The sequence below is a fragment of the Cenococcum geophilum genome (assembly GCF_001692895.1).
Source record: "Cenococcum geophilum 1.58 unplaced genomic scaffold K441scaffold_7, whole genome shotgun sequence".
Lineage (NCBI taxonomy): Eukaryota > Fungi > Ascomycota > Dothideomycetes > Gloniales > Gloniaceae > Cenococcum > Cenococcum geophilum.
This window is the reverse complement of record NW_027137565.1, coordinates 494,431-518,571: the sequence shown is the minus strand read 5'-3', so window position 1 is coordinate 518,571 and position 24,141 is coordinate 494,431. Positions and strand designations below refer to the sequence as shown.

At 44.8% G+C, this 24,141-nt stretch overlaps 6 protein-coding genes across 6 annotated transcripts; 3 read left to right on the top strand and 3 right to left on the bottom strand.

The window, feature by feature from the left end:
- Window positions 1–1,692: 1,692 nt before the first annotated feature.
- Window positions 1,693–3,136, bottom strand: K441DRAFT_654258 (uncharacterized protein). Its single transcript, XM_067647665.1, has 3 exons — window positions 2,945–3,136; window positions 2,651–2,730; window positions 1,693–2,600 (listed from the first exon to the last, which is right to left on the bottom strand). Exons 2-3 carry the CDS (start codon window positions 2,719–2,721, stop codon window positions 1,976–1,978), a joined length of 696 nt encoding a protein of 231 aa, XP_067507743.1. The 5' UTR covers window positions 2,722–2,730; window positions 2,945–3,136; the 3' UTR covers window positions 1,693–1,975.
- A 402-nt stretch (window positions 3,137–3,538) lies between these two features.
- On the top strand, window positions 3,539–4,973 carry K441DRAFT_316480 (lactoylglutathione lyase). Its single transcript, XM_067641141.1, has 4 exons — window positions 3,539–3,799; window positions 3,857–4,322; window positions 4,374–4,767; window positions 4,825–4,973. Exons 1-4 carry the CDS (start codon window positions 3,759–3,761, stop codon window positions 4,887–4,889), a joined length of 966 nt encoding a protein of 321 aa, XP_067507742.1. The 5' UTR covers window positions 3,539–3,758; the 3' UTR covers window positions 4,890–4,973.
- Window positions 4,974–5,667: 694 nt separating this feature from the next.
- Window positions 5,668–7,563, top strand: K441DRAFT_674380 (phosphoglycerate dehydrogenase; the record flags this gene model as incomplete). The annotated part of the gene is made up of 3 exons (XM_067650750.1): window positions 5,668–6,028; window positions 6,081–6,209; window positions 6,257–7,563. 3 exons carry the CDS (start codon window positions 5,668–5,670, stop codon window positions 7,561–7,563), a joined length of 1,797 nt encoding a protein of 598 aa, XP_067507741.1.
- Window positions 7,564–8,048: 485 nt separating this feature from the next.
- K441DRAFT_674379 (uncharacterized protein) lies at window positions 8,049–8,922 on the top strand (the record flags this gene model as incomplete). Its single annotated transcript, XM_067650749.1, has 2 exons — window positions 8,049–8,201; window positions 8,272–8,922. 2 exons carry the CDS (start codon window positions 8,049–8,051, stop codon window positions 8,920–8,922), a joined length of 804 nt encoding a protein of 267 aa, XP_067507740.1.
- A 351-nt stretch (window positions 8,923–9,273) lies between these two features.
- K441DRAFT_674378 (uncharacterized protein) lies at window positions 9,274–9,855 on the bottom strand (the record flags this gene model as incomplete). Its single annotated transcript, XM_067650748.1, has 1 exon — window positions 9,274–9,855. One exon carries the CDS (start codon window positions 9,853–9,855, stop codon window positions 9,274–9,276), a length of 582 nt encoding a protein of 193 aa, XP_067507739.1.
- Window positions 9,856–12,873: 3,018 nt separating this feature from the next.
- K441DRAFT_464242 (uncharacterized protein) lies at window positions 12,874–13,146 on the bottom strand (the record flags this gene model as incomplete). Its single annotated transcript, XM_067641803.1, has 1 exon — window positions 12,874–13,146. A coding segment is annotated over one exon (273 nt), but the record flags the coding sequence as incomplete, so codon positions are not given.
- Between the last annotated feature and the right edge of the window lie 10,995 nt (window positions 13,147–24,141).

Below are 24,141 nucleotides of genomic sequence, written 5' to 3'. Positions count from 1 at the left end.
GCTCTATTAGGAGCAGAAGGGCTATCTCGTGTACAAGCTGCCCAAGAGGCTACGGCAGAGGCAGCGGCCGAACGACCGCAACGAGCAGTGCGCAAGCGCAGCATGTGCGAATCGACAGAATATACAGCATGTACGTGCCCAAGATGTCGGATAAGTAGGCAGTAGATAGCTAGAGCAAATACAATTATTCGTGGTTGAGGATTTCGCGATGAGGCTGTGTTTACGAAATTTTAAATATATATATGCATGTATAAATTATTACCACTTATTTAAAGACTTTTAGAATACTATAGCAATCTCTTACATTTTTAAGGCTACTTAATAACACGTAGCAAATGTGTTAGTAACGGCGGTGGGGGAGGAGGAGAAGAAGAACGTAATAGTGGTGGAAAGGTATTAGCAATAGAGGCCGATAAGGATTAAGGTCTCTTTATATGCTAAAAATCTCTTTATGCACTCGTTCGTCGAAGTTGAACACCAAGCTCATAAACTTCCAATTTCCGACTTTTATCTCCTGAAATTGTTTAGCAAGTACGCAGCTGACCGCTAGCAACAAAGTGGATATGCCTTACTGCGTGCAATAGAACGCTTATGTATTCTTAGTGTAACAGCTCCAATGACAATGGCGACGATTGATGTAACAACAGTAAGGACGCCGAAAGCTATGTTAATTCTGTCGCTAACTGATAATGGTTGCCGACCTAGGTTCGGCATCTTTAAGGTGGTTGAATAGAAGCGACGGTAGTGGCGGTGAAATGGTTGGCAGTAGTCGCTCTGGAGGGTGGCAATTGAGCGACGGAGTTGAGGTCAAGAATGATGGAGCATAGGCAAAACTCGTGGGGAATAACATTATTTATTAGTCTGTAAGGCGTTTTTGGGCTCCGTAATGCACAGCGAACATTAGTGATGAAACCTGGCAACTGCGTTGAGCATGGATACGAGCAGCTTTTGAGCAAAAAGGCGCCTAATAACGCACATGATAGGTGGAGATAGCGATGTCAAGCGTCTTAGTGTTAGCTGTCTGCACGCTAGATTTCAGAATGCATGAACGCAGAACGCACATCTTGATATGGGTGAAATGGAATGGACCGAAACATCGACCATAGTAGGCAAATGGTCTGCATACAATTCTGAATCGTTGAAAATATGAAAGCTGGTATAACTTGACAGTCACTATATAATTCTAACTAAACCTTTTAGCTGTGGTAGTTAGCGATGATAGATCTTCAACCCGGCGAACACGGGCGGGCCGGACTTCGTCGAAAGTGAGGGGCCCAATGGAAGCAACAATCCACGAATTTAAGGCTGGTTTTGCTGGTAGGCCCTGGAAAGACAGAATTTCGTGGTGTATGATATTGAGGTGGTCCGTTACTAAGCCGTGAAGTTGATATATACAAACCACTACGTCGACATTTAAAAGTTAGAACTGTAAGCCTATCTCTTCCTTAAGTATAGAATAAAAGTAAAAGTTTCTCTTACTTTCTCACAATATGATATCCACCACGGCCCGGAACAGCTATTTCATTCCCGGATTTGGTATTTCTGGAACCGTGTTCTAAAATGAGACCAGTTATTTTTCTGGCAAGATGCGAGTGACACCTATGCCGATTAGTTGAGACGTGCGGAGTTTTCCTATCCAGCTTGAAGTGATACACAATAGTAAATGATGAGGGCGATATCCAGAGTGAATAACTCCATCTAACAATGCTGTCGTTCTCATGGTAATTTGAAATAAATACAATTTGGGAACATATAAACGACAATTTCCAAATTAAAAACGTGTATATTCCAGCCTCGGTATCATACGATGGTAGAAAGAGAAGGTGATATTTCTCAATCAAAGCACAACTAGTCGGGAGTCCAATGCAATGCCGCTGAATTGCTGAACGGAACAGAGAAAAAAAAGTGATAAATCGCAAAAACACCTCATTAAAAAACAGGCCTTCTAAACGCCGACCGTGCGAACTAATACGCCTCAAGGAAAGTTGGAATCATCCGGCATCACGAAGCCTTTCGAGTCAAAATCGGATCGAATAAACCGCGTCATGGCGTCAAGTTTCTTGCGCTGAATGTGCAGGGTCCCAAGCTTCATGTCCTTCTCTCGCTGGCTCATGTGGCTCCCCGCAATGGATGTGACTGTTCGCGCCGGCGAGTTGGTAACATCAGATTCTGGTGGGGTATTGGACTGAGATGATGGCGCCGACGCCGTGACGGTAGTGGTAGAGCTCTGTGCGTTGTTGGAAGACCCGCTAGTAGGGTATCGGGGATCCCCATAAGCCTCGGGCGTGATTTTGAACGAAGCTTTGCGCCCTGGAGGGACGCCTCCAACGAGAATTAGGAGAAGCTTCGGTTGAATCGCGCGGACGATTAGATTGTTGTTTTCAAATTCAATGGTTAGTGTCTCAAGTAATGGTTCCGCCGACGAAGTGGTTTGTTGGCTGCTTCCTGGCTCGTCACTGCCCTTCCCCTTTGAGACTTTTGCTTGCACAGCGGCTTCATGCTCTTTCCAAGCCATCGAGATGAGTGCAGCTTGATCCCTCAGTTCCTTGATATCAACTGGTGTGGAGTACGCCAGGAGTGTCCCGTTAGGTGACATAACGCTACACGATGAGTGACCTGACGCTACCTAGAGCTTATAGGAGTTACTTACAACATTCGGGGATATAGCTTGGGGTCGACATTCTTAGCAAGTAGCTCACTCAGTCTCTTAGCGTTCAGCATTATGATGGTCTTATGATAACAGCGATTTGATTAGTTTTTATCAAAATTTAACTTTCATATGAAGAACTGAGGCACGCGAGAACTGAGCGGTGGATCGTAATAAAATTTGAATAAATCTTCAAGCCCAACTCTAACTGAATAGGAAAGTGGTGGAGCTGCGGTTGAAGAATATGATACCAACTTTCTGAAAGAAGATTCGAAAAGTGTGAGTAGGACAACTTACGTTAGATACAGGTGGAACAACCGCTTAGACAGCGGGAGTCCGGTTAACGATTTTCGGATCTCCGACAATCCGATATAGAAAGGTGTAAGTTAAAGAAATATCGGGTGCGTTGTAAGTGGATATTGCATAATCAAAAGGTAGTAAAGGAAAAAGCTCAAGCTGGAGAAGCTGGAGATGAGGTGCATGGTGGTGACCAACAAAGCTGCCAGTTCAGCCGCCGAACAAGCGCGCTAAACCCTATCTTAAGACCGGGGGCTAGGATAAATGCGCGGCCGTTTTCCGCGTCACGTGGTATCGGATTCTTGGCCATCTCGACTGAATCTGTTATCTTTTATCTCATAAATTGGACCCTCGGTGGAAATTTCGGTTGGATAAGGAGTAGTATGCCCACACAAACAATCCACGGAGGGTCTGATTTATGAGATGAGTTATCTTCGGCTTCATTGCAATCAGCAAGAAGAACGACCGTAGAAATAATGGATGACTCTGCAAAGCGAGAGGCTGGGCATGATGTACTAATACTTTCTGAGCTAACAAGACTAGCAATCGAGCCATTTACCCGAGAGACTCTCTCGCTGCCGAAGCCGGCGAGGGGTTGCGTTTCCTGCACGTCATCCGATACGGTAGCTTTATTGAATAGCTCCTCAATTCCCTTTCGGCTTTCCCCCCTGCAACCAAGGAATCGGGCTGCTATCGTCTGATGCCTGCTTTACGTTGCTGCATCTTAAACTCACCCAAACCAGTTGCACCATAACTAGCGTGTTCACCAATCCTGAACTGTGGAGCAAAACCCTTCCCAAGAACATTTGCAACCATGGCTACCGATACCAGCAAATACAAGCTGAACCATTCAATGTACGTACAGATGGACCTCAGGTTCGTGGAAGTGAACTTACACTGACGCCGACGCAGGCTTCGGGTCAAAGACCCCCAGGCCTCTCTTAAATTCTACGAGTTCCTTGGCCTGAAACAAATCAATAAACTCGAGTTTCCCGACAATAAATTTGACCTATACTTCCTCGCATTCGACAACCCGAAGGCAGCCTCACATGGAAACCATTGGACAGATCGAGAGGGTATCATCGAACTCACGCATAACTATGGCACTGAGAATGACCCGAACTACAAGATTGCAAACGGCAATAGTGACCTAGGCAGGGGATTTGGACATGTTGCAATCTCTGTGGACGATATACAAGCTGCATGCCGGCGGTTGGAGGATGCTGGGTACAAATTTCAGAAGAAGCTCACTGATGGCAAAATGAGACACATTGCGTTTGCATTGGATCCAGACAGCTACTGGGTGGAGATCATCGGCCAGAAGCCATTAGAGGAGACGGAAAGTTTCAAAGAAACTGATGTTGAGACATATCGCATGGTAAGCTTTTAAGCTTTTATCGCGGGGAGTAAAACTGATGCATCGGGTTAGAATCACACTATGATTCGTGTCAAAGACCCGGAAATATCCATTAACTTCTACAAAGATGTCATGGGTATGGATTTGAAACGTACCTCGGAGAATAAGAATGGAGGTTTCAACCTTTACTTCCTTGGTTATGGCCCGCCAGCTCCCGAGTTAACAGCAAATGGTGTAAGCCCTGTTGCAGACAGGGAGGGGTTGTTGGAATTAACATGGAACTATGGAACGGAGAAGGATCCTAATTTCAAATACCATGATGGGAATTCTGAGCCTCAGGGGTTCGGCCATATTTGCGTAACGGTTGATGATCTGGATGCAGCATGTGCTCGACTTGAGGAGAAAGAGGTTAACTGGAAAAAGAGGCTCACCGATGGAAGGATGAAGAATGTCGCATTTGTTCTGGGTATGTTTTGCTACCATTTTAAATGATCTTGTTTTGACTTGTGCTGACTCCTTCAAGATCCCGACGGGTACTGGATTGAGATTGTTCAGAATGAAAAGCTCAAACAGAGAAGCAACTGGTAATGTCCATACTATCACTCCTGATCAAGTGCTCTAGTATCATCTTTATCTCACAAAATAACGAAAAATGTACTCTTACTATTTGCGCGGCCAATCCGGAGCCTCAATGGTGCTAAGACCATGCGCCAGCTGCGCTTTGCCATGCAATAAATATCTCTGGTAGGCTTTCAAATGCCTGAGTTGAAGATTACAGAGGCTAGTATAGACCGCTTTTCCTTTGATGGTTTTGGGAGTTGCGTAAAGCAGCTAAAGACATCCAGGCGATCTAATCTGAAAGAGCTGTTTAGCCAAAAACTTACCGACCTCAGCCCTATTTCATCAAAGGCTTAGAAAATTTGCCGAAATACTACGTTCCTTGAAAGATCCGGTTTTGTGTGGCAATTTTAATTTGCAACTTTTTGGTTTCCTTGCCCAGAGAAGATGCTTAAGACTAACTACGCATCTGCTTCAGAGTGGCTTCTCAACTTTCCTAGGCTGTTCGGACCCTGATATAATCTGACAGCTCCTTCAGCGAGAAGTGCGGACTTGGTTGCTAACAATTGGTCAAGAATATCTGCGGTCTAACGTGGGGTGCGGGGGCGGGGTCGATGGCGAGTCCTCAAAAGGTAAGCCGTGACTGGACTGTTACCCTCAGGTGATCCTGACTACTGCAGGAGCGTTCGCCGATAGCGGCTCATTAATTATCCCATCTGCCACACACTCGCGTCATTTGCATACTGTGTCTTGCATACTGTGTCCTGTTACCTTGATCATTACCGGAACATTTCTCAGCTCCAAAGACATGGCTATTCCAGCAACATCGAGCAATGGCACCGAAACTCCAAAGGCAAAGATTCTGATTCCAGAAAAGGTCTCTCCCGATGGCCTAGCCCTCCTCCAAACCTCCTTCGAAGTGCATGAAAAGAAAGGACTTAGTCCGGAGAAGCTGTTGGAGATCATCTCCCAATACGAAGCTCTCATCGTTCGCTCGGAAACCAAAGTCACTTCCGCCTTACTCTCTGCCGCAAAAAATCTCAAGGTCGTTGCAAGAGCTGGTGTGGGTGTAGACAATGTCGATGTAGAGAGCGCTACCAAGCATGGAATTATTGTGGTGAACTCACCATCTGGAAACATAAATGCGGCTGCTGAGCATACCATTGCGCGTGGGTACTTCTAAATATCAATCGACGAAAGCGTGTTTACTAAATTATGTAGTCATGATGGCGGTGGCCCGCAACGTCGGCGCTTCATGCTCAAGTATTAAGGCTGGAAAATGGGAAAGAAGTCGATTAGTAGGCGTAGAAGCAAAGGGAAAGACACTGGCTATCGTTGGGTTAGGCAAAGGTAAGATCTACGGATAACGTACTTAACAGTCGCTTATTTGAATTCAGTTGGTCTCACTGTTGCTCGTATTGCGAGCGGGTTTGGGATGAACTTAATTGGCTACGACCCGTACGCCAATCCGTCTCTTACTACAGCTGCCTCGGTGTCCCTCAAGCCCAGCTTGGCCGAACTTTTAAAGGAAGCCGATTTTTTGACATTACATACTCCTCTCATCGCGTCAACCAAGGGTATGATTGGGTCCGCAGAACTAGCGACCATGAAACCAACTGCAAGAATATTGAACGTAGCAAGAGGAGGCATGATCGATGAAGCAGCTCTTCTCGACGCTTTGAACTCCGGGACGATCGCTGGAGCTGGTATCGACGTGTTCACCTCCGAACCGCCCGAGGCCGACTCTCCTGCGTCCCGACTTATTGCCCACCCGAAAGTTGTTGCAACTCCACATCTCGGCGCTTCCACTCGTGAAGCCCAAGAAAACGTTTCCATAGATGTCTGCGAACAAGTTATTTCCATCCTCTCCGGCCAACTCCCTCGCTCAGCCGTCAATGCTCCTCTTATTCTACCCGAGGAATACCGTACTCTACAGCCATTCGTCACCCTCGTAGAGAAGATGGGGTCTTTATATACCCAACATTACAGTCCTCTAATCAACAATTCCGGCAGCGCCAGGCAATCCTTTCGCACGACCTTCGACCTCACATACGAAGGCGCCCTCACCACTCTGCATACTACCAAGCCGCTCTTCGCTGCCCTCGTCAAGGGCCTCCTAACGCCAATCACCTCCTCAGACGGCCTCAACATCAACATTGTCAATGCCGAGTTGCTCGCCAAAGAACGAGGCATCCTCGTCAACGAACACCGCAGCCGCGAAAACGAAGAAGACAAGCCCTACTCCTCATTCGTGACGCTGCGCGCCCGCACCTCACGCTCGACCTCGCACGCCCGCGACATCGCACGCTCGGCTTCTCCTGCAGCGTCACGCATCACGGCCCCGCAGACCCAACCGGATCAGGACGATCAAGTTATCCAGGGCTTCGTCTCCGGGAACAAGCCGTTCATCTCGCGCTTAGACCGCTTCAAGGGTGAATTCATCCCGTCGGGCACGCTGCTCATCTGCCGCAACTTCGACTCGTGCGGCAAGATTGGCTTCGTCGGGTCGCTGCTCGGCAAGGCGGGCGTGAATATCCGCTTCATGAACGTCGCGCCGCTGCATGAGGAAGAGTACCGAGAAGGAGATGCCGAGGGTAACGAGGCGCTGATGATTCTTGGGATGGATAGGCCGGTTGGAGATGATGTGGTTAAGGGTTTGATCAGTGCCGAGGGTGTTTTGGAGGCGAGTCTGGTTACTTTGTAGTTGGGAGAGGAAACGAGGACCAGACGGATTAGGAGCAATTAGGCGTTCAACAAGCGAAGTGCGCATGTGGTGTTGGGCCTTTGATGGACTCTCCACGCGGTTTGACACAGCTGTCGTGCAGCAAAAGGCATACCGGATTCAACATCGCACTACTAGCATTTTAAAATACTGAATGATAACACCTGTTATCTGCAACTCTCCGCTGGAACATAATCTACTCACGTGCCTGCCGTTTGTCTTTAAACGTGCATGAACGAATACAGCAGGGCTTCAAGGCCTCTGACGAGCTTCGATAGGTGGAAAAATGATCAAATATCTGGAGATCGTGTAAAAAGGTATCGAGTTCCTCTAATATTATCTGTATATAATCGCCAGTTTAAACGTATTCAAACGGTTTTCTGACGCGAATTGCCAGTGGCGACGGGCATCAGCAAACGCCAAAGCGACCCGAAGCTGACGCAAGCAAATCAGACCAACTTCCCCATATGTTCCCTCGGACGCAGCCCGTCCCACCCGCCGCGCCGCCGTGCCCTGAGCAATCCCATCACCCAAATCCACAGCTTGGAGGCCGCGGCCCCGCGCTGCGCCAACGAGCTCTCATCGAGATACTCGCTCACAGCCATGATGCCCTTCTGCAGGTCCGCAATCCCAGAGCTCTTCATACCGTGCGCCTGGATCCGTCGTCCCCGGCATGGCTGTGGCCCACAGGTCCACGTCCCAGGTGTCGATAGAGTGCCGTGTGAGGCCGCCGGCAGTGACGAGGCCACGCAGTCGCTACGCGGTGCGAGTGCGGGTGCGGGTGCGGTTGTTGATGTACATCAAGGAACCCGGGCCCAGGCGGTCGGGCGTGAATGTCCGGTGCGGGCACTCGGGGTCGCAGGTGTGCGGGGAGTTGTGTTGCCGCAGGTGGAGGCGCTCGCCCATGTCTGTTACGGCGTAGACGGTGTGCACAGTGCTTTCGCGCTGTTCATGACTTCTGCCTCGCCCAGCGATGTCGTGCTAGGGTTAACGGCCGGGTGCGACCATCGGCGGTTTTGTATACTGCTAAATGCCAGTGCGTTAGTAGAGACCTGCTGTCGTATCTGGCGCTGCAGTTGTAGAGAATACGCTCCGTATCTACGGACAGGAAATTGCATGTTTCTGCAGTGGGATCTGGCCTTCAAAGGTGCGGTTTGCGGTTTCTTTGAGAATGTCGCAGAGAAGCGTGCGAAGGCATGCGCAAAGAAAATCTGGGACTCCGACGCGGTCCGAGGCTATGCAATTTACATGAACGCACTCTGTCGGATGTGCACCAGAGTCGTCAAATGCTGGATCCACTCGCACGAGTGCCGCCGCCGCCCGACTATGATCGCCTATTGATTGGATTCCTATTTTACGACGACATAATAGCTGTAGCGAGCTCCGGGAATGTATCATCGCCCTGGAAATGGAGAACGCCGCCCTTATCGACTTGAGTCTGGAGAATACATAAAGGAGGCCGATTACGTCTGGTCTGCCAATAATGCCAAAATGGCAATGCTACCACGAACATAAAGCAAAGGTGCAGGACCGGGATAATATTCAACACTTATCGATAAGGATTCAGTATTTTTCAACAACACCATATTATTAATATATTATTGAACTAAATATTACTTGAAGAGCCTTTGAATATTCAAATTATTATTCAAATAATATGATTTTATCTAGATGTTGAAAAGTACAAAATCTTTATTGACAACAGCACTGGACCCAATCCCAGGGGCCGGGAATGACCATCAGGAGCCACGCTGTTACACCAGAGGAGATCACACAAAATGCGATGAAAAACCTCAAGCTCTGTTCTAGGATCGCATTGCGCGTCCGATTTCCAAGGTTGACAGCCCTTCTAAAACGCATTCCGCCATCATTCATCATGGGAGTCTTCTCAGTGTCAGAGAACTTGCGCTTCTTCTGCACCCGGACTGCATCCGGAAGGAATTCAGTCGTCACCGCCTTGCACTCAACTATTCCTCCGCCTGTTGCAGATTCGCCCGCCGCATATCCAAACAGCCCATGCATGGAGTCCATATTGAAGCCTGTGGCATGGCATCCTTCTAAGCCTAAGGAGGCTTTGAGACAGCTCTCGACGATTCCTAGCAGGCCGAGGGCGGAGAGCGAGGAGATGAAGACGGTCCCGTAACCCGGATGAGTTGCGAGAACATTGTGTTCGACTGCATCGGTGAGGAAGAGGCTAGCTAGTGCAGCGAGGCCTTGAAATCCGCTAGCAAGGACTTGAGTGGCGCTGTCTGTACTGACGTAGATAGTCGTCATGTTGACAGTTCGGTCTAACATAATCACTCTCGAGTGACGGCATCGGAGGAATAAATGGGCACTAGATGGAAATATTGGTGTGGATGGTTAGTAGATAATCACAGGCTGAGACTCCTGGCAGAACCTCTTTTTGCTATGGAAGCATGCCCAGCCCCGCGTTTGGGCTGTGCGAGAGTGAGGTGTTGATGGGACTGGCACACCTCCTCACGTAATTTACGGAGCCAAGTACGATCAGTTCACCAATTGTCACGCTAATTACTGATTTTACACGAACCTTTAAAGATCTAAAGGTAGCCTTTATAGATATATATAGAAAAAGCTATATAGCTTTTCTTATGTAAGAGATTGGCTCCTATTGTAATGTTGTTGCATTGTTATGAGGCATCCGAGGGCTGTCTTAAAGATACAAATATATTCACACATATATTCATCCCTTTCCTCAACCCTCATCATCAACCTCGTCATCACTTTCTCCTCCCTCATCCCTGTCAATTAAAGTCTCCTCACGCTCTTTCTGCTCGACCCATTCAATATTCCCATTCTACGAGTTAAGTATAACACTAAAGTTAAAAGTACGCGTGGTCACGCAGCCTTGATCCTATTGATTCTATTGGCTAGCTCTTATCGATAACCGTAGGACGAATTCCACCGTTGAAAGGGACAAACAAGCACGTATCATAACACCCTCTTCCTCTTCCTCATCCCCCAACCCCTCCCAATCAGTCTCATCTAGTGTTACAACTAGTACTCCCTCCGTGCACCACTCCTTACTCTCCGCAATGACTATAGTCGTCGTCGAATTTGTAAACTGGATCTGAAACCATGTTACGGTGGTGTGCAATAACGTCCTCGACTGCGGAGTAGAGGGTGTATACTGCCATTGGGATGTTCATGATGGAATTTCGATGAATCCTCTAGAGTGGATAGTTGACTGAAGTAAGGACAGAGTTGTCATTGGAAGTTAAGAAGTGGAAAGGGGGGATGCCGTGATACCGTGTTTGAGATAGTATGAAGGAGAGTTGTTTACATACTCTGGATGAGACTATCAGATTTGAGCTAGGTTATAGTATATAATAGTTCCGATAATAGTGGGATAGATTACTAAAAAGGTACGCAGTCAAAAGCTAGACCTTCGACTGACGCCACGTGATTTATAGGCAACGGTGCATTGGCCGACAATTATCAGACTTACAAACCACTTAGTATGTAGCCTGTATTGCCTGCGTAACAAGGCTTATCATTGTGGCCATATGGAGAGTCTAGATTAAATTACAGGTCTTTTCTCGAGGTTACTGGCTTTCACTGGGTTGACAAAGAACAGGCTCGGTATTCCATCCGGCAGGATATTTTGACTCTAAAGCAAGGACTAAGATGCTTGGCCCTGAGTCCGAAAGAAACTAACACCCACAGGCATGATGCGAAGGAAGCTGTAAAACAGGAAAAGTTCATGTTTGACGTAAATAATGACGAAGTTCGAGTGCATAAGTTGCATCACAGCTACTCCGGAGTTATCGTAATCCTAATCCCCTTCATCACACTCAAGACCCAAGTGGCAGTAGCGAATATTGAAGCTGTGCTGACCATACTAGCCTGAGGCAGACCCCATTGACGCAGTCATTCTTCGAGCATATAGCAACAGCCTGGTCTCGATCGTTATGGCGAACCACAATAAGAACAGCTTATCTTCACGTCCTATCGGTGTAAGATCCTCTAAGAATTATTGTTCGCCGTGTCCACCGCTTTTAGCATTGGAATTTGCATGCTGATGAGTGTAGCTTATAATGCCGCCATCAATGGATCGATTGAGCGATCTGACAGATCGGGCATTGACGGGCAGGCGCAGACTGAACTAACGGAGTTCTGAAGCTCGGTTCGGCTCGGTGTCTGAATCGTATGCATATTCAAGCTAATGAATAAGTCATACTATCGGGTGTTAGTGTTCAACCTGTACAAGTTTATGCTATGGCCACCTACTGGTGTTGATGGCTCATCAAAATGTGTCTTGAAGATGTTCTCATCTCTTTTTTCGTCTTTAGAATATCATCTACTTCTCTGGGATTTAGCCTCGGCGTATATCTTGACTACCACCCGGGCGGCAATTTTGAAGAGCTCGTAGAGTGCTTCATCTTCCTTTCCGCCACACATTTTCGGAACTCTGTCGGGATGCCATTTCAAGCACTCCATCTTCATGAACGCAGACTTCTTGCTAGCATCCGTGGTTGCTGGAAGCGCTTTCTGAAAGAACTCTTCGACAGCTGTATCTGTTACGTCTCCCCAACGACCCGATTTTACAGGCCAAGGAATGATATCGCGAAGTGTCTCCTGACATTTAATTAGTCACAAATTCATTGAAGAAACTTCCACGTCCAATACTGGCGATTTGCATACCGAGGTGCCTCTGATGTTAAAAACTGTAAAGGGTTAGTCATTCAGCTTTTAAATTTTAATGGCTAAGAACATACTCCTTATGCCATCCCATCTCTTGCTGTATAACTGCCATATCCCATCCCATTCTTTTCTCTCCATCTCCGCTTTTTCTCTCTCTTTGCGCTCCCGTTCTTCTTTAGCTCGTTGAGCCCTTTGGCGGACTCTCTCGTTCCTCTCCTCGGACTCTCTTCGCTCTTTTTCTTTCCTTTCTTGCTCTTCTTTTTCTCGTGCTTCCCTCTCCCTCTTCTTCCGCTCTTCTCTCTCGCGTTGCTTTTCCTCTTCTTCACGTTGTTTCCTCTCTCTTTCCTGACGCTCTTTCTCCTCGCGTTCTTTTTCTTGTCGTCTTCTTTCCCGACGTTCCTTCTCTTCTTGTGCTTTATCTTGTCGCTCTTTTTCCTGACGCTCTTTCTCTCGTCGCTCTTTCTCCTCACGCTCACGCTTTTGCCGATCCTTGTCCTCCTGCCGTTTGCGGTCGCGTTCGAGCATCTCCTTCATCTCCTTCACCATTCTCTCCAATTCGTTTCGGGAAAGATGACCCAGTTCGTCGTCCGAATCATCAGTCTCTTCCACTTTGAATGAATTTCTCACTGGGAGGACGCTCATCCATTCGTCCACAACTGCGCCAACCTGATTCTGGTGGTATCTGAGGCATAGGGTAAGACCGGCGAGTCGACATAATTGTGGTTGAATATTTGTCATCGATGGGTCAATATTTTCTAAGTCTTTAAGCAGCTGGAATGCGGAGGCCCTGTTGGCTTGATTGATTGGATTGCGGCATCGACGACCGCAGCTGGGTGCGTAGCCTACACAAGTAAGACAGTTGCGGTCTGGATTTATAATCTCAAGTGTCTCAATGGGATCCCAGCGTTTCTTGGTTTTGCTAGAGTGAGGGAACGTATCGAAGGGGCCATAACGAGGAACAGAATGTATGCCCATACTGAAACGGTGTAAAGCTTCAAACTTGAAGATATTAATGGAGTTGAAATAAGCAAATGTGGTGGGAATCGCCACTGCTCTGTCCTACTAATTCGGACTTTGCATCCCCATATATGTAAGTTGGCAGTCGGGGATGGCACCATGCATGAATGCTCTGCGCCCGCAGCGCCCCTGGCTTTGTGGCTGTTCAAGATTGTCACGCAGTGCGCGAAGTGCCTGGCATTGCAGGGGTCAATACCTACCACCGAACACGAACAAGGGCTTGAATGTCGCGAAACATCAGCACGAGACAATAATCGACCGTATGAACGCCGCACTAGCCTCAGAACAAGCCCAGCAAATAGGAATTCCCTATCGAAAGAATCCAGATACTCTGATTCGCGATGTTTCTTCCCTCAAAACACTCTCCCTAAGCTTCATACGCAAAATCTCTAAGCGCCCTACCCCTCAGCACTTTGTCTGTCCTCGCTTAAGCTTTCTGGACAGCTATCATTCGCTGACACGGGAAAAGCTCCGCCTCAATGACAAGGGTTCCTGCGTCATGAGCGTTGCAGACCTCCATAGCGCCGGCTTTCTGCCCCACATGTTAGCGACCGTGGACCCCTTTTCCACCGCCACGATCGTTGGCTATGATGTATTGTGTCCTTGTTTAAGGAACTTTCGTCATGCGCGGACCGCGGCGATCATGATAAGGTGGATAAGAATAGAATCTCAAGTCCCTGCGTGCACAACGCTTAATCTTCCTTGCTAAGAAGCCTTGATGATTGTAATTTACTGTGGTTTTAAAAGTTAATGGCTTTGGGCCTCATCTGCATTCATATTTTCTTGGATTGATTGCCTTACTAGAACTATGTCATGCGTTAATTAAAGTGTCGCAATCCTTCGAACGTCGTAGCTACAAAGTATGACTTAGGATCTACTTCTAGTGGGTTGAGCTTTGAAAATGCTGTCTTTCTACTACTTCATCATATGTCTTATTAAATTATATGAGCAAGAAAATCAACGTGGTGATTTGAGTACACCATCCAGTTTGGGCGAAGAATGACAGGAACTCCTCCAACTCTAAGTCTATGGTGCTAGAACAAACAAAGTCTATCCAGAACGAGTATTGTATCATTCAGTTGAGTACCTAAGCCACCACTCTTCCGTACCAAGGGCCTGATTTGAGTGAAATGATCGAGTAAGCCTTAAGCTATCCCTTGTACTTAGACCCAGCCGTTCTTTTATAACGCCTCATTAAAAGAAGACTAGGGTTTGAAAGTTTCATTATCAGCGGTCGCGCAGCGGACTGGGAACATCAACGTCTTGCGACAGGGGGTGGACGATAGAACCGGGATTGAGAGTTGCAAGGTGGCGGTGCCAGAAACGTCCGGCTGCTACCTCATGAACTACAAGGGGGCAACCTGAGCGGGTCACTCGCCCTCCCTGCAAGTTTTGGTGACATTATAGTAATATCCTGGGAAAATAGTAAGTGCACGGCTATATTGCCACCAGAACTTGCAGGGAGGGCGAGTAGCCCGCTCAGGTTGCCCCCTTGTAAAACCATGTTTAGCGTTTCGGAGAGCATCTGCCTAGGTGCGACAAAGAGGGTGGTAGGCAGCAAGGTGGTAGGCAACAGGGTGGGTCTGAGAGCTAATGGGTGGTGGCGGAGCGTCAAAACATACCAAAAGTCACATTTTTTACTGCCGTATCTCGACCCTTTTATAACGTCTAGTTATAATAAAAATACTATGAGGTGGGAGCTCTTTATCTTCTCTATTTATTGCATTGAATAACGACGTCGTAGCTATATTGTATAAAATATTAGACATGGGCAATTGGTCGCGTTGTGGCCAAAATCCGCCAACGTTATCGATAAGAATTTAACCAATCAAATCGGCGAAATATTCCCTCAGTCCTGATATGTTTTGGTGTTCGCGCACAGGCCACTTTTGTATTGGACACCACCGTAGCAAGGGATATCTCCCCCCCTAATGTTATAAATATAGGGTTATAATATATATAACTAAGGAGATAAATACTTAAAAAGTCTATTATATTAAATAAATATATTATAACTAGAATATCTAAGTCATAGTATATATATAAAGACACAAAAGTTTGCTCTTAAAACATTTAAGTACCACAAACGTCAGGAAAAAATTTACCAGCATCTAATTTTACTTTTCTGCCATTTTAGCATTTTCTAGCATTTCTAGCATTTTCTAGCATTTAGCAGCTAAATGCGGCATTTATTACTAAGTACTAGCATTTAGCGCCAAATGCCGCATTTATAGTTAGGTGTTAGCATTTAGCTATATTTATAATTAAGTATTAGCATTTAACTGCATTTATTACTAAGTACTAGCATTTAGCCGCCAAATGCTGCATTTATAATTAAGTATTAGCATTTAGCTGCTAAATGCTAGAAAATGCTAAAATGGTAGAAAAGTAAAATTAGATGCTAGTAATTTTTTCCTAAAGTTTTACATAAAGTTTGAAGTTCTGCACGAAGTTCCGCACGAAGCTCTGCACGAAGTTCCGCACGAAGCTCTGCGCGAAGTTCCGCACGAAGCTCTGCGCGAAGTTCCGCACGAAGCTCTGCGCGAAGCTCTACACGAAGCTCTGCACGAAGCTCTACACGAAGCTCTACACGAAGCTCTACACGAAGCTCTACACGAAGCTCTGCACGAAGCTCTACACGAAGCTCTACACGAAGCTCTACACGAAGCTCTACACGAAGCTCTACACGAAGCTCTACACGAAGCTCTACACGAAGCTCTACACGAGGCTCTGCACGAAGCTCTACACGAAGCTCTGCACGAAGTTCTACACGAAGCTCTGCACGAAGCTCTGCACGAAGCTCTGCACGAAGCTCTGCACGAAGCTCTACACGAAGCTCTGCACGAAGTTCTACACGAAGCTCTGCACGAAGCTCTGCACGAAGCTCTGCACGAAGCTCTGCACGAGGCTCTACATAAAGCTCTGCGTACAGAGGCTCTGCACAAGGCTCTGCGCGAAGCTCTGCGTACGGAGGCTCCTACACGAAGCTCTGCGTACGGAGGCTCTACACGAAGCTCCGCATCGGGTCCCCGCTATTATTCCCGATAGCCTCTACACGTGCCTCTGCCAAGTATCCCCCTATATACACCTAGGTAGCCACCTCATTTTTACCCTTCCTTACATCCTCCCTACCTAGGAAGACACCAGAACGACAGCCAGCAGATGACCGTTGCCCGGAGCTAGACGACCGTCAGAGCCAGACGACCGTCGTCAGAGCCAGACGACCGTCGTCAGAGCTGGACGACCGTCGCCGGAGCCAGATGACCGTCGCCAGAGCTAGACGACCGTCGTTATCGCCACACGACCGTCGCCAGAGCCACACGACAACCGTTCGAAACGACCAGCCAGCGAACACGATAAACCGATTCGATCGATCGATCGAATCAAGGTGACATAGACAGGTAGGCACAGACAGGTAGGCACAGATAAGGTAGGCATAGACGGGTAAGGTATAGACAGACAGACAGACAGGTAGGTAGGTAGGTAGGTAGGCAGGCAGGCAGGCAGGCAGGCAGGCAGGTTAGGTAGGTAGGTAGGCAGGGTAGGTAGGTAGGCAGGCAGGCAGGTAGGTCGGTAGGTAGGCAGGTAAAAGAGAACCGTCGCTATATATTAAATTATCTAAAATAATATAATTTTGCACCAACTATATAAAACCAAGCAAATACTATTAAGTGTGTAGGAAGAGCAAGATATATAGAATGCGCGAGGAGGGCATTATATACAGAATGCACGAGGAGGGCATTTATATAATTAATTGCGCATTAAGTGTAAAATGCGCAATTAGCTGCACCGCATTGTTGAATATGGCAGTAATGCGGCACTGCATTGTTTAAATATGGCAGTATGCGGCACCGCATTATTGAATACGGCAGTATGCGGCAGTATGCTGCACCGCATTATTAAATACAGCAGTATGCGGCACCGCATTGTTAAATACGGCAGTATGCCGCACCTTAGTCGATACCATACGCTACACGTTGTAGTGCGCGGAATGCGCATTTGGCCGCCAAATGCTGCTAAATGCTGCAAAAATGCTGGTAAATTTTTTCCTGACGAAAGCTGGGACCATAAGCTCAGACACTCTTTAGAAGATTTGGAGGTATAGGGAGCCGTTAAGGGGGGACGTGCTTCCCCTGCCCCGTAACTAAAATCTACTACGGAGCGTCTGATTTATGAGATAAGCAGATCGTTGGTTATTAACCAACAATATTCCACGAAGAGTCTGAGAGCCTATAGTTGCAGCTTTAGTAGTAACCCATTTAAAAATTGATTTTTGTCCTTTTCTATAAGCTATATCCTAACTATAATAGTTATAATATATATACTTAATTGTATAATTACAGCACCTGGTGTACGAACGCGTAAATACGCGTTCGTGCACTAACTACCTACGTGCTGACTAATTAGGGGGGAGGCGCGTCAGTATATAGACTATGTAGTCTACCTTAATAGAATCGACAGTCACCATCTAAACAAGTATACAATACTATACGTATTTCGTGCCCGTGGATACAACTCACTTGTGCTATTAAGTTAGTACGAACACTGATTAGTGTCACGGCACCGTTACAGACCCTAGTTAGGGGCTCGCTTGGAGACTTGGCGCCTGTATATAGACGTGTCCTTTCCTCAACCTTCTCTGCTCCTTAGCTTAGTATCTTCGTAATATAGCATTCTATAAGCTTCGGTTTAGAGGCATTTATACGAGCCGTAATATTATACTAAGCTTACCCACCCGGGGGGGACTTCATTTGTTTGGAGCTCCCTCTTTACCTCGCCTGGGAAGGCCTGGATAATCTCCTACCCCTATCCCGCGTGTTCTTGTGGAGAATACGCGTTAAACACCCCTAGCTGCGCGTTGTTAACGCGTTGAGTCGCTATTATTAAACCGGGAGCCGGTATTTAAGCAGCTAGAAGGTCTTCTATAGTTACGATCGATGGCTAAGGATATAATGGCTTGCAGCCTACTGCTAGATTGAGCGCGGCTCTCTAGAACCCCCCTAACCTTTTTAACTAATATGGAGTTGTACGAGCTGTAGAGACGACCTTGGTTAAGACTTAGCCTAACGCTATAAGGAACGAAATTAGTAATCCTGTTACTAAGCCTAGAACTAATCCTGTAGTGTTAGCTAAGATAAGCTAAGATATAACCTAAGCCGCGCTATTGGGCGGTAGGTGCATATTGTCCGCGAAGTCCTTTAGTATATATTAGGTTTGGGCCGACGGCTAAAATAAGCTAACTTATAACCCGCGCCGTGCTATTAGGCAGTAGGTATATATTATCTACGGAGTCCTCTAAAACGAATTCTACTCGTTATTCTTTGGCTACTACGCTGCGATAACCACCCTAATTAATACTAAGCTATATAAGGAGAGACGAGATCGACTAGGAAGGACTTGCTAGCACCGTACTACTACCCTAAAACTCTAAACCCAATAACCTGTTGCGCTAATATACCTATAATATAACTTTCTAACCTATTTATAAACGCCTTATAGATACCCGTTAAGTTCTTATTAACAACCACTATATCTAATTAACTTAAATATTACTATTAACCTAGATAGTCCCTTAATCTTACGGCCGAATATATCTATATCCTATATATAGGGGTACTAGAAACCTAGGGAAGAATTTAAGTAATTTATAGCACTCTTAATTAGGAGAATAGATTAGGAGAATTATTCCGATTTATAGCACTCTCTAATAGCTCTATAGATGAGCCTATTTTATCTCTATAACCTTTTATAAACTATTAACGCGTTTCTCTTAATAACCTTTTATATAACCTTCTACGAACGAGATAGCTTACCATTATGAAAGCATGTCTTACTATTTATTAACTACTCTCGAATTAGCCTTTACAACAGCTAACCTTCGACCCTATAACCCCCTATAAAATATTAATACGTACCCTCTTAATACTATTCGTTAACTACCCTTAAAACTGCCTACCACTTAACGGTAGTCCTCTTTAAATAATAAGCTACGAATCTGCTATCTAATAGTATCTCTTCTTTCTTTAAATACTATTATAGCTTACCCTTATACGACTATAATAAGAATTGAAATATTAACACGTACCTTCTCGATACATTTTTTAATACCTTTAAATATTAATAACGTCTTAAACTACCTACCGATTAATAGTAGACCCCGAGAAACTGACCAAATAATAGCGCCGATACGCCTGCTATTACGACTTTAACAATAACCGTATAAGTTCATTAATAATTAACTACCTCCCTTACTAATTCGATCGTCTTTTTCTCTACCTATAGTAATCCTTTTTAACTAACACTAAGCTACGTATACTAAGGAACAACTATAGCTGATACTAAGTTATATAAGCTTTACCTTAAGTATTTATATACTTCAACAACGAGGTTAATACTAAGCTATGTAAGCTTTGATAATGAAATTAATTTAGATAAACTAGACCAATAATAGCGCTAGTATACCTACTATCTTAACCTAATAACGACTGTGCTACTCCTACAGTCTAACCGACAAACTGATCGCGCCATTACGCCTATAATTTAAATGCGATTTAAACGTAATCTAAATATAATTTAAATATAAACCAACTAACTAATTGTGCCGTTATACCTATGATCCACCAACTAAATAACCGCGTTAATATGCCTGCGATTAATTAACCAATAATAGCGCTAATACGCCTGCTATTGCGAACAATAACGATCGCGTTAATGCACCTGTAATCTACTAGCTAACTAATAGATTGAGCTCCGGATGTTTAACCTACTATTACCACCTAACGCTTACACCGTACTGCTATTATAATACTATTACTGCTCTACCTGCAGCCGATTAACCCTTGCTACTTTATTAGCAGCCGACTACCCTTACTGCTCTGCCCGTAGCTAATTAATTACTTACTACCCTACCCGCAGCTAACTAACTTCTATTACCCCGCTTATAGTAACAACTATATATAAGGTGGATCTTTACCCCTTATATAACCCTACTGCTTACACCGTACTACTACCCTAAATAGACAACGGCTGTGCCGATACGCCTACTGTTTACCATTTAACGCTGGCACCGCACTGCTACCCAACCTCTATGATATATTTTTCGCAGTTAAACTAATACCTTACTGCCCTATTATAGCATTATAATCGACTTCTACTGCTTTGCCTATAGCTAAACCTATACTTGCTACTCCGCCTATAGCTATATAAACAGACCCTAGCTGCTCTGCCTGTAGCTAATTCTAATTTAACTATCGCTGCTCTGCCTATAGCACTATTACCGACTTCTACTGCTCCGCCTATAGTAATAACTATATATAAGGGAGAGCTTTGTCCCTTAAGATACGACCCCGCCACTAGCACCGTACTACTACCTAAATTAATAAGCTCCGCGCCGATATGCCTATAGATCTATAACCTATTAATAGACGAGCTCTATGCTTAACCTACTATTACTACTTAATGCTAGTACCGCACTGCTATAAGAACTGATACCTTGCTACTTTACCTATAGCTAACTAACTAAACAATTACGCTAATACGCCTGCGATTTACTAACTAACTAATAGACTAAGCTCTATGTTTAACTACTATTACGACCCAATGCTTGCACTATACTGCTACCTAAATCTAACAAGTACTCGCGCTAATACGCCTACGAGCCGAACCATAAACCAGATAATAATAGCGTTAATATACCTGCTATTCCAATAGACCCTTACTACTCTACCTATAGCTAACTAACCCTTACTGCTCTACCTGCAGCCGACCGACTTTTACTGCTCCGCCTATAGTAATACCTATATATAAGGTAGAGCTTTACTCCCTAAAATACGGCCTATCGCTAGCACCGTACTGCTACAATCCTGATAAGTTACCATGCTAATATGCTTGCGGAACTATACCCTAATAACCTGTTACGCTAATACACTTACGACCTAAACAGGACTAGGTAGAGCTTTACTCCCTAGAATATAACCCTATTGCTAGCATTATACTGCTACCTAAACAACCTGTTACTGGCACTATACTACTACTAAATAGACAAGAACTCGTGCCAATATGTATACGAGTAACTCCCTAACCCTCCCACCCTTATTAAACCTTTACGCCTACTTTTTTAAAAGGGGGACTAGGGGGGCTTTTTTTATAGCTTAGGGCGCGCTATAATAAAAGGGGGAATAGTAGAGCTAGGAGGTACCGGAGTTCTAGGAGGAGGGAGAAGGAATAATAACTAACGGAGGGCTCCTAGCGATATACCCCTCGCAGTAGCAGGAGCTGCAGGACGGCTGCCTGCCCCATATTAACTAGGTATAGTAATATACCCCTACAGCAGCAGGAGCTATAGGATTACTGTAAGTCCTACGTTAACCGGCATCGCGATTAAGCGCCAGATGCTAGATTATTTTTTCTTTTCTTTCTTTTTCTTTTCTACAAGGGGGCAAAGCCTAAGGGCAGGCTTTCTTAAAGGAGGGGGTGATATCACGGCACCGTTACAGACCCTAGTTAGGGGCTCGCTTAGAGACTTGGCGCCTATATATAAACGTGTCCTTTCCTTAACCTTCTCTGCTCCTTAGCTTAGTATCTTCGTAATATAGCATTCTACAAGCTTCGGTTCAGAGGCATTTGTACGAGCCGTAACAATTAGTAAGCGCGTATAGATTAGTAATTACTTAATACCTCCCCCTAAGCGATATACACGACAGCGACCACTTATTTAGACTCCTAGTACGACCTACTAGAAGGTCGGAAGTTAGGGATTACGGACTTATCTCTAACTCTATATACTTATTTAAGTCTTAGTACGGTTTACTAAAAGTTATAGACGCGAATATAGACCTATATGGAACCCCTATCCTTAACCCCCTTAAACCTTAAACCTCTTTAGACCTTTTGCAGAAACCTTTTACCCTCCTATAAACTATTACGGACCTATTAATTGATTTTACGGACCGTTATAAGACCTCCCCCACCCGTTATAAGCTGCTACTACCCGCTACGCACCATACTATACTATAATATGGCAGATATTAGCAAGCAAGTTAGTAAAGGTTAAAAGAAGTAGAGATAAGGAGTTAATATTACGTCTATAAACGATGTTAACAACTATATTAGTTTTAAAATCCTTAAATATAAATACTTTAAGCTTATAAATAACGACCTATAGGAGTAATACTAGGAAGACTTTGCGAACTTTATGGAAGCTATTCTTAAGGCCTGTAACCCTATTACTATTTGTAAACTATAAACCCTTTTATATAACTAAGGTGTATAGGTTAAAAGGAATAAATAAGTTACTGTTGTATAGTCCTTATATAATATAATACACGAAAAGGACTAAATAGAATAGACTAAAATAGACTAAAGAGGAAATCCTAGACTAGTTCTAAGAAACTAAGGAACTCTTTACTTCTTCTAAACTTAATATAATTGCTAGCCTTATACCTAACCTACTTAACTAAATTCGTCCTATAAACTTAAGCGGCTTTAGACTTAACCTTATTGGCTAAAATATACCCTACTCTTAAGTTATAGATTATAATACCCCTATAAACCAAAATATGGACTAAATTACCCCCGCTATTTAAGTCACAGACCTATAAGCTATATATCCGCAAGCTATAGATCTATAAGTTATAGATCTATAATCTACCTAAGTAAAGACCTATAGTAAGGAGCTAGCTAACCTAGCTAAGCTCTATACTAACAAATCTAAGTATAGCGGTGAAAATAATAATTTTAACTTTAAACTAACTATCTTTACGGACCTTTGCTAGAAGGCCGATATTTTTAAATAAGAGTTTAGCTAAGCCTACTCTACTATACTGCGCGGTATTACGGCACTGGCAGAACTTGGCAGAACTACGCACCGGCAAGTTGCCACAGATTGCCGTATATTGCGGTCACGTGACGCGAAGATCGTATATAGCTTCGAGCGGCGCTCCCCTTCTTCTCCTTTCCTTTCTTTAGCTTTAGATTCTCGTTTATAGACAATCCAATTATATAGGCTTGCACGTCCCTCATACCGTGCTCATGCCTCAATTAACTAAGTTACTAACATTATCTAAAGCTCACTCTACTCTTTCTTCCTAAGAAGGAACTTAAATATATCTATAAGAACACAGAATAGGACCCTAAGGACATTACTAGGACCACAAGGANAGGACCTAAAAGAAAAGAATAGAACCCTAAGGAAAGGACCTATAAGACACGCACAGACTAGAACCCCTAAAGAAATTACCCGGAATTACCTAACACCCCTACTACCATGCTATAAACCACAGCAGCAGGTAAAGCAGCTATAGGACCCTTAAATACTTTAGATAAAGAAACAATTAACGTTTTAACCCCCTAGGCGGAGCTTGCGGCTGCCAATACTAAAATTAAATAATTGCGAAAGCTGCTTAAAGCCAGAGATACCCCTATATCTAATAATAAGTCATTATTAAACAACTAAAGACTTACTATAGTCCTTTAGGCCCTATCCTAGCGCCTTAGTAGATCTACTAAGGCCTATATAGCACCGAAGCGGTCAGTAAAGGTCGCGGACCCCCTACTACTTATAAACAGAACCGACCCTATATTTAATAATTAGAAGCTCTAATTATAAGATAAGCTTAAAGTTAATATAGACCACTTCCCTAACGCCTAAGCCAGAATGGCCTATATTTTCGGCCGTACTGGCGGAAACGCCTAGACGCATTTACGCCTACAATACACTAAAGACTTAGCAGACCCCTTTATCTCTAAAGAAGAAATAATTAAATACTTATCTTCTATTTATAAGGACCCTTTTAAAGTATGAAACGCCTACCTTAGCTATAAAAGCCTAAATATAAAAACAACGGAGACCTTTTTAGCCTTCTAAACCTGCTTTTTACACCT

Coding starts and splice junctions, on each gene's coding strand:
- K441DRAFT_654258 (XM_067647665.1), bottom strand. CDS start 2,721: ATGCTGAACGCTAAGAGACTGAGTGAGCTACTTGCTAAGAATGTCGAC. Junction 2,601..2,650: donor AAGCTATATCCCCGAATGTT/GTAAGTAACTCC, acceptor CTCATCGTGTAG/CGTTATGTCACCTAACGGGA.
- K441DRAFT_316480 (XM_067641141.1), top strand. CDS start 3,759: ATGGCTACCGATACCAGCAAATACAAGCTGAACCATTCAAT. Junction 3,800..3,856: donor TACAAGCTGAACCATTCAAT/GTACGTACAGAT, acceptor ACGCCGACGCAG/GCTTCGGGTCAAAGACCCCC. Junction 4,768..4,824: donor GAATGTCGCATTTGTTCTGG/GTATGTTTTGCT, acceptor GACTCCTTCAAG/ATCCCGACGGGTACTGGATT.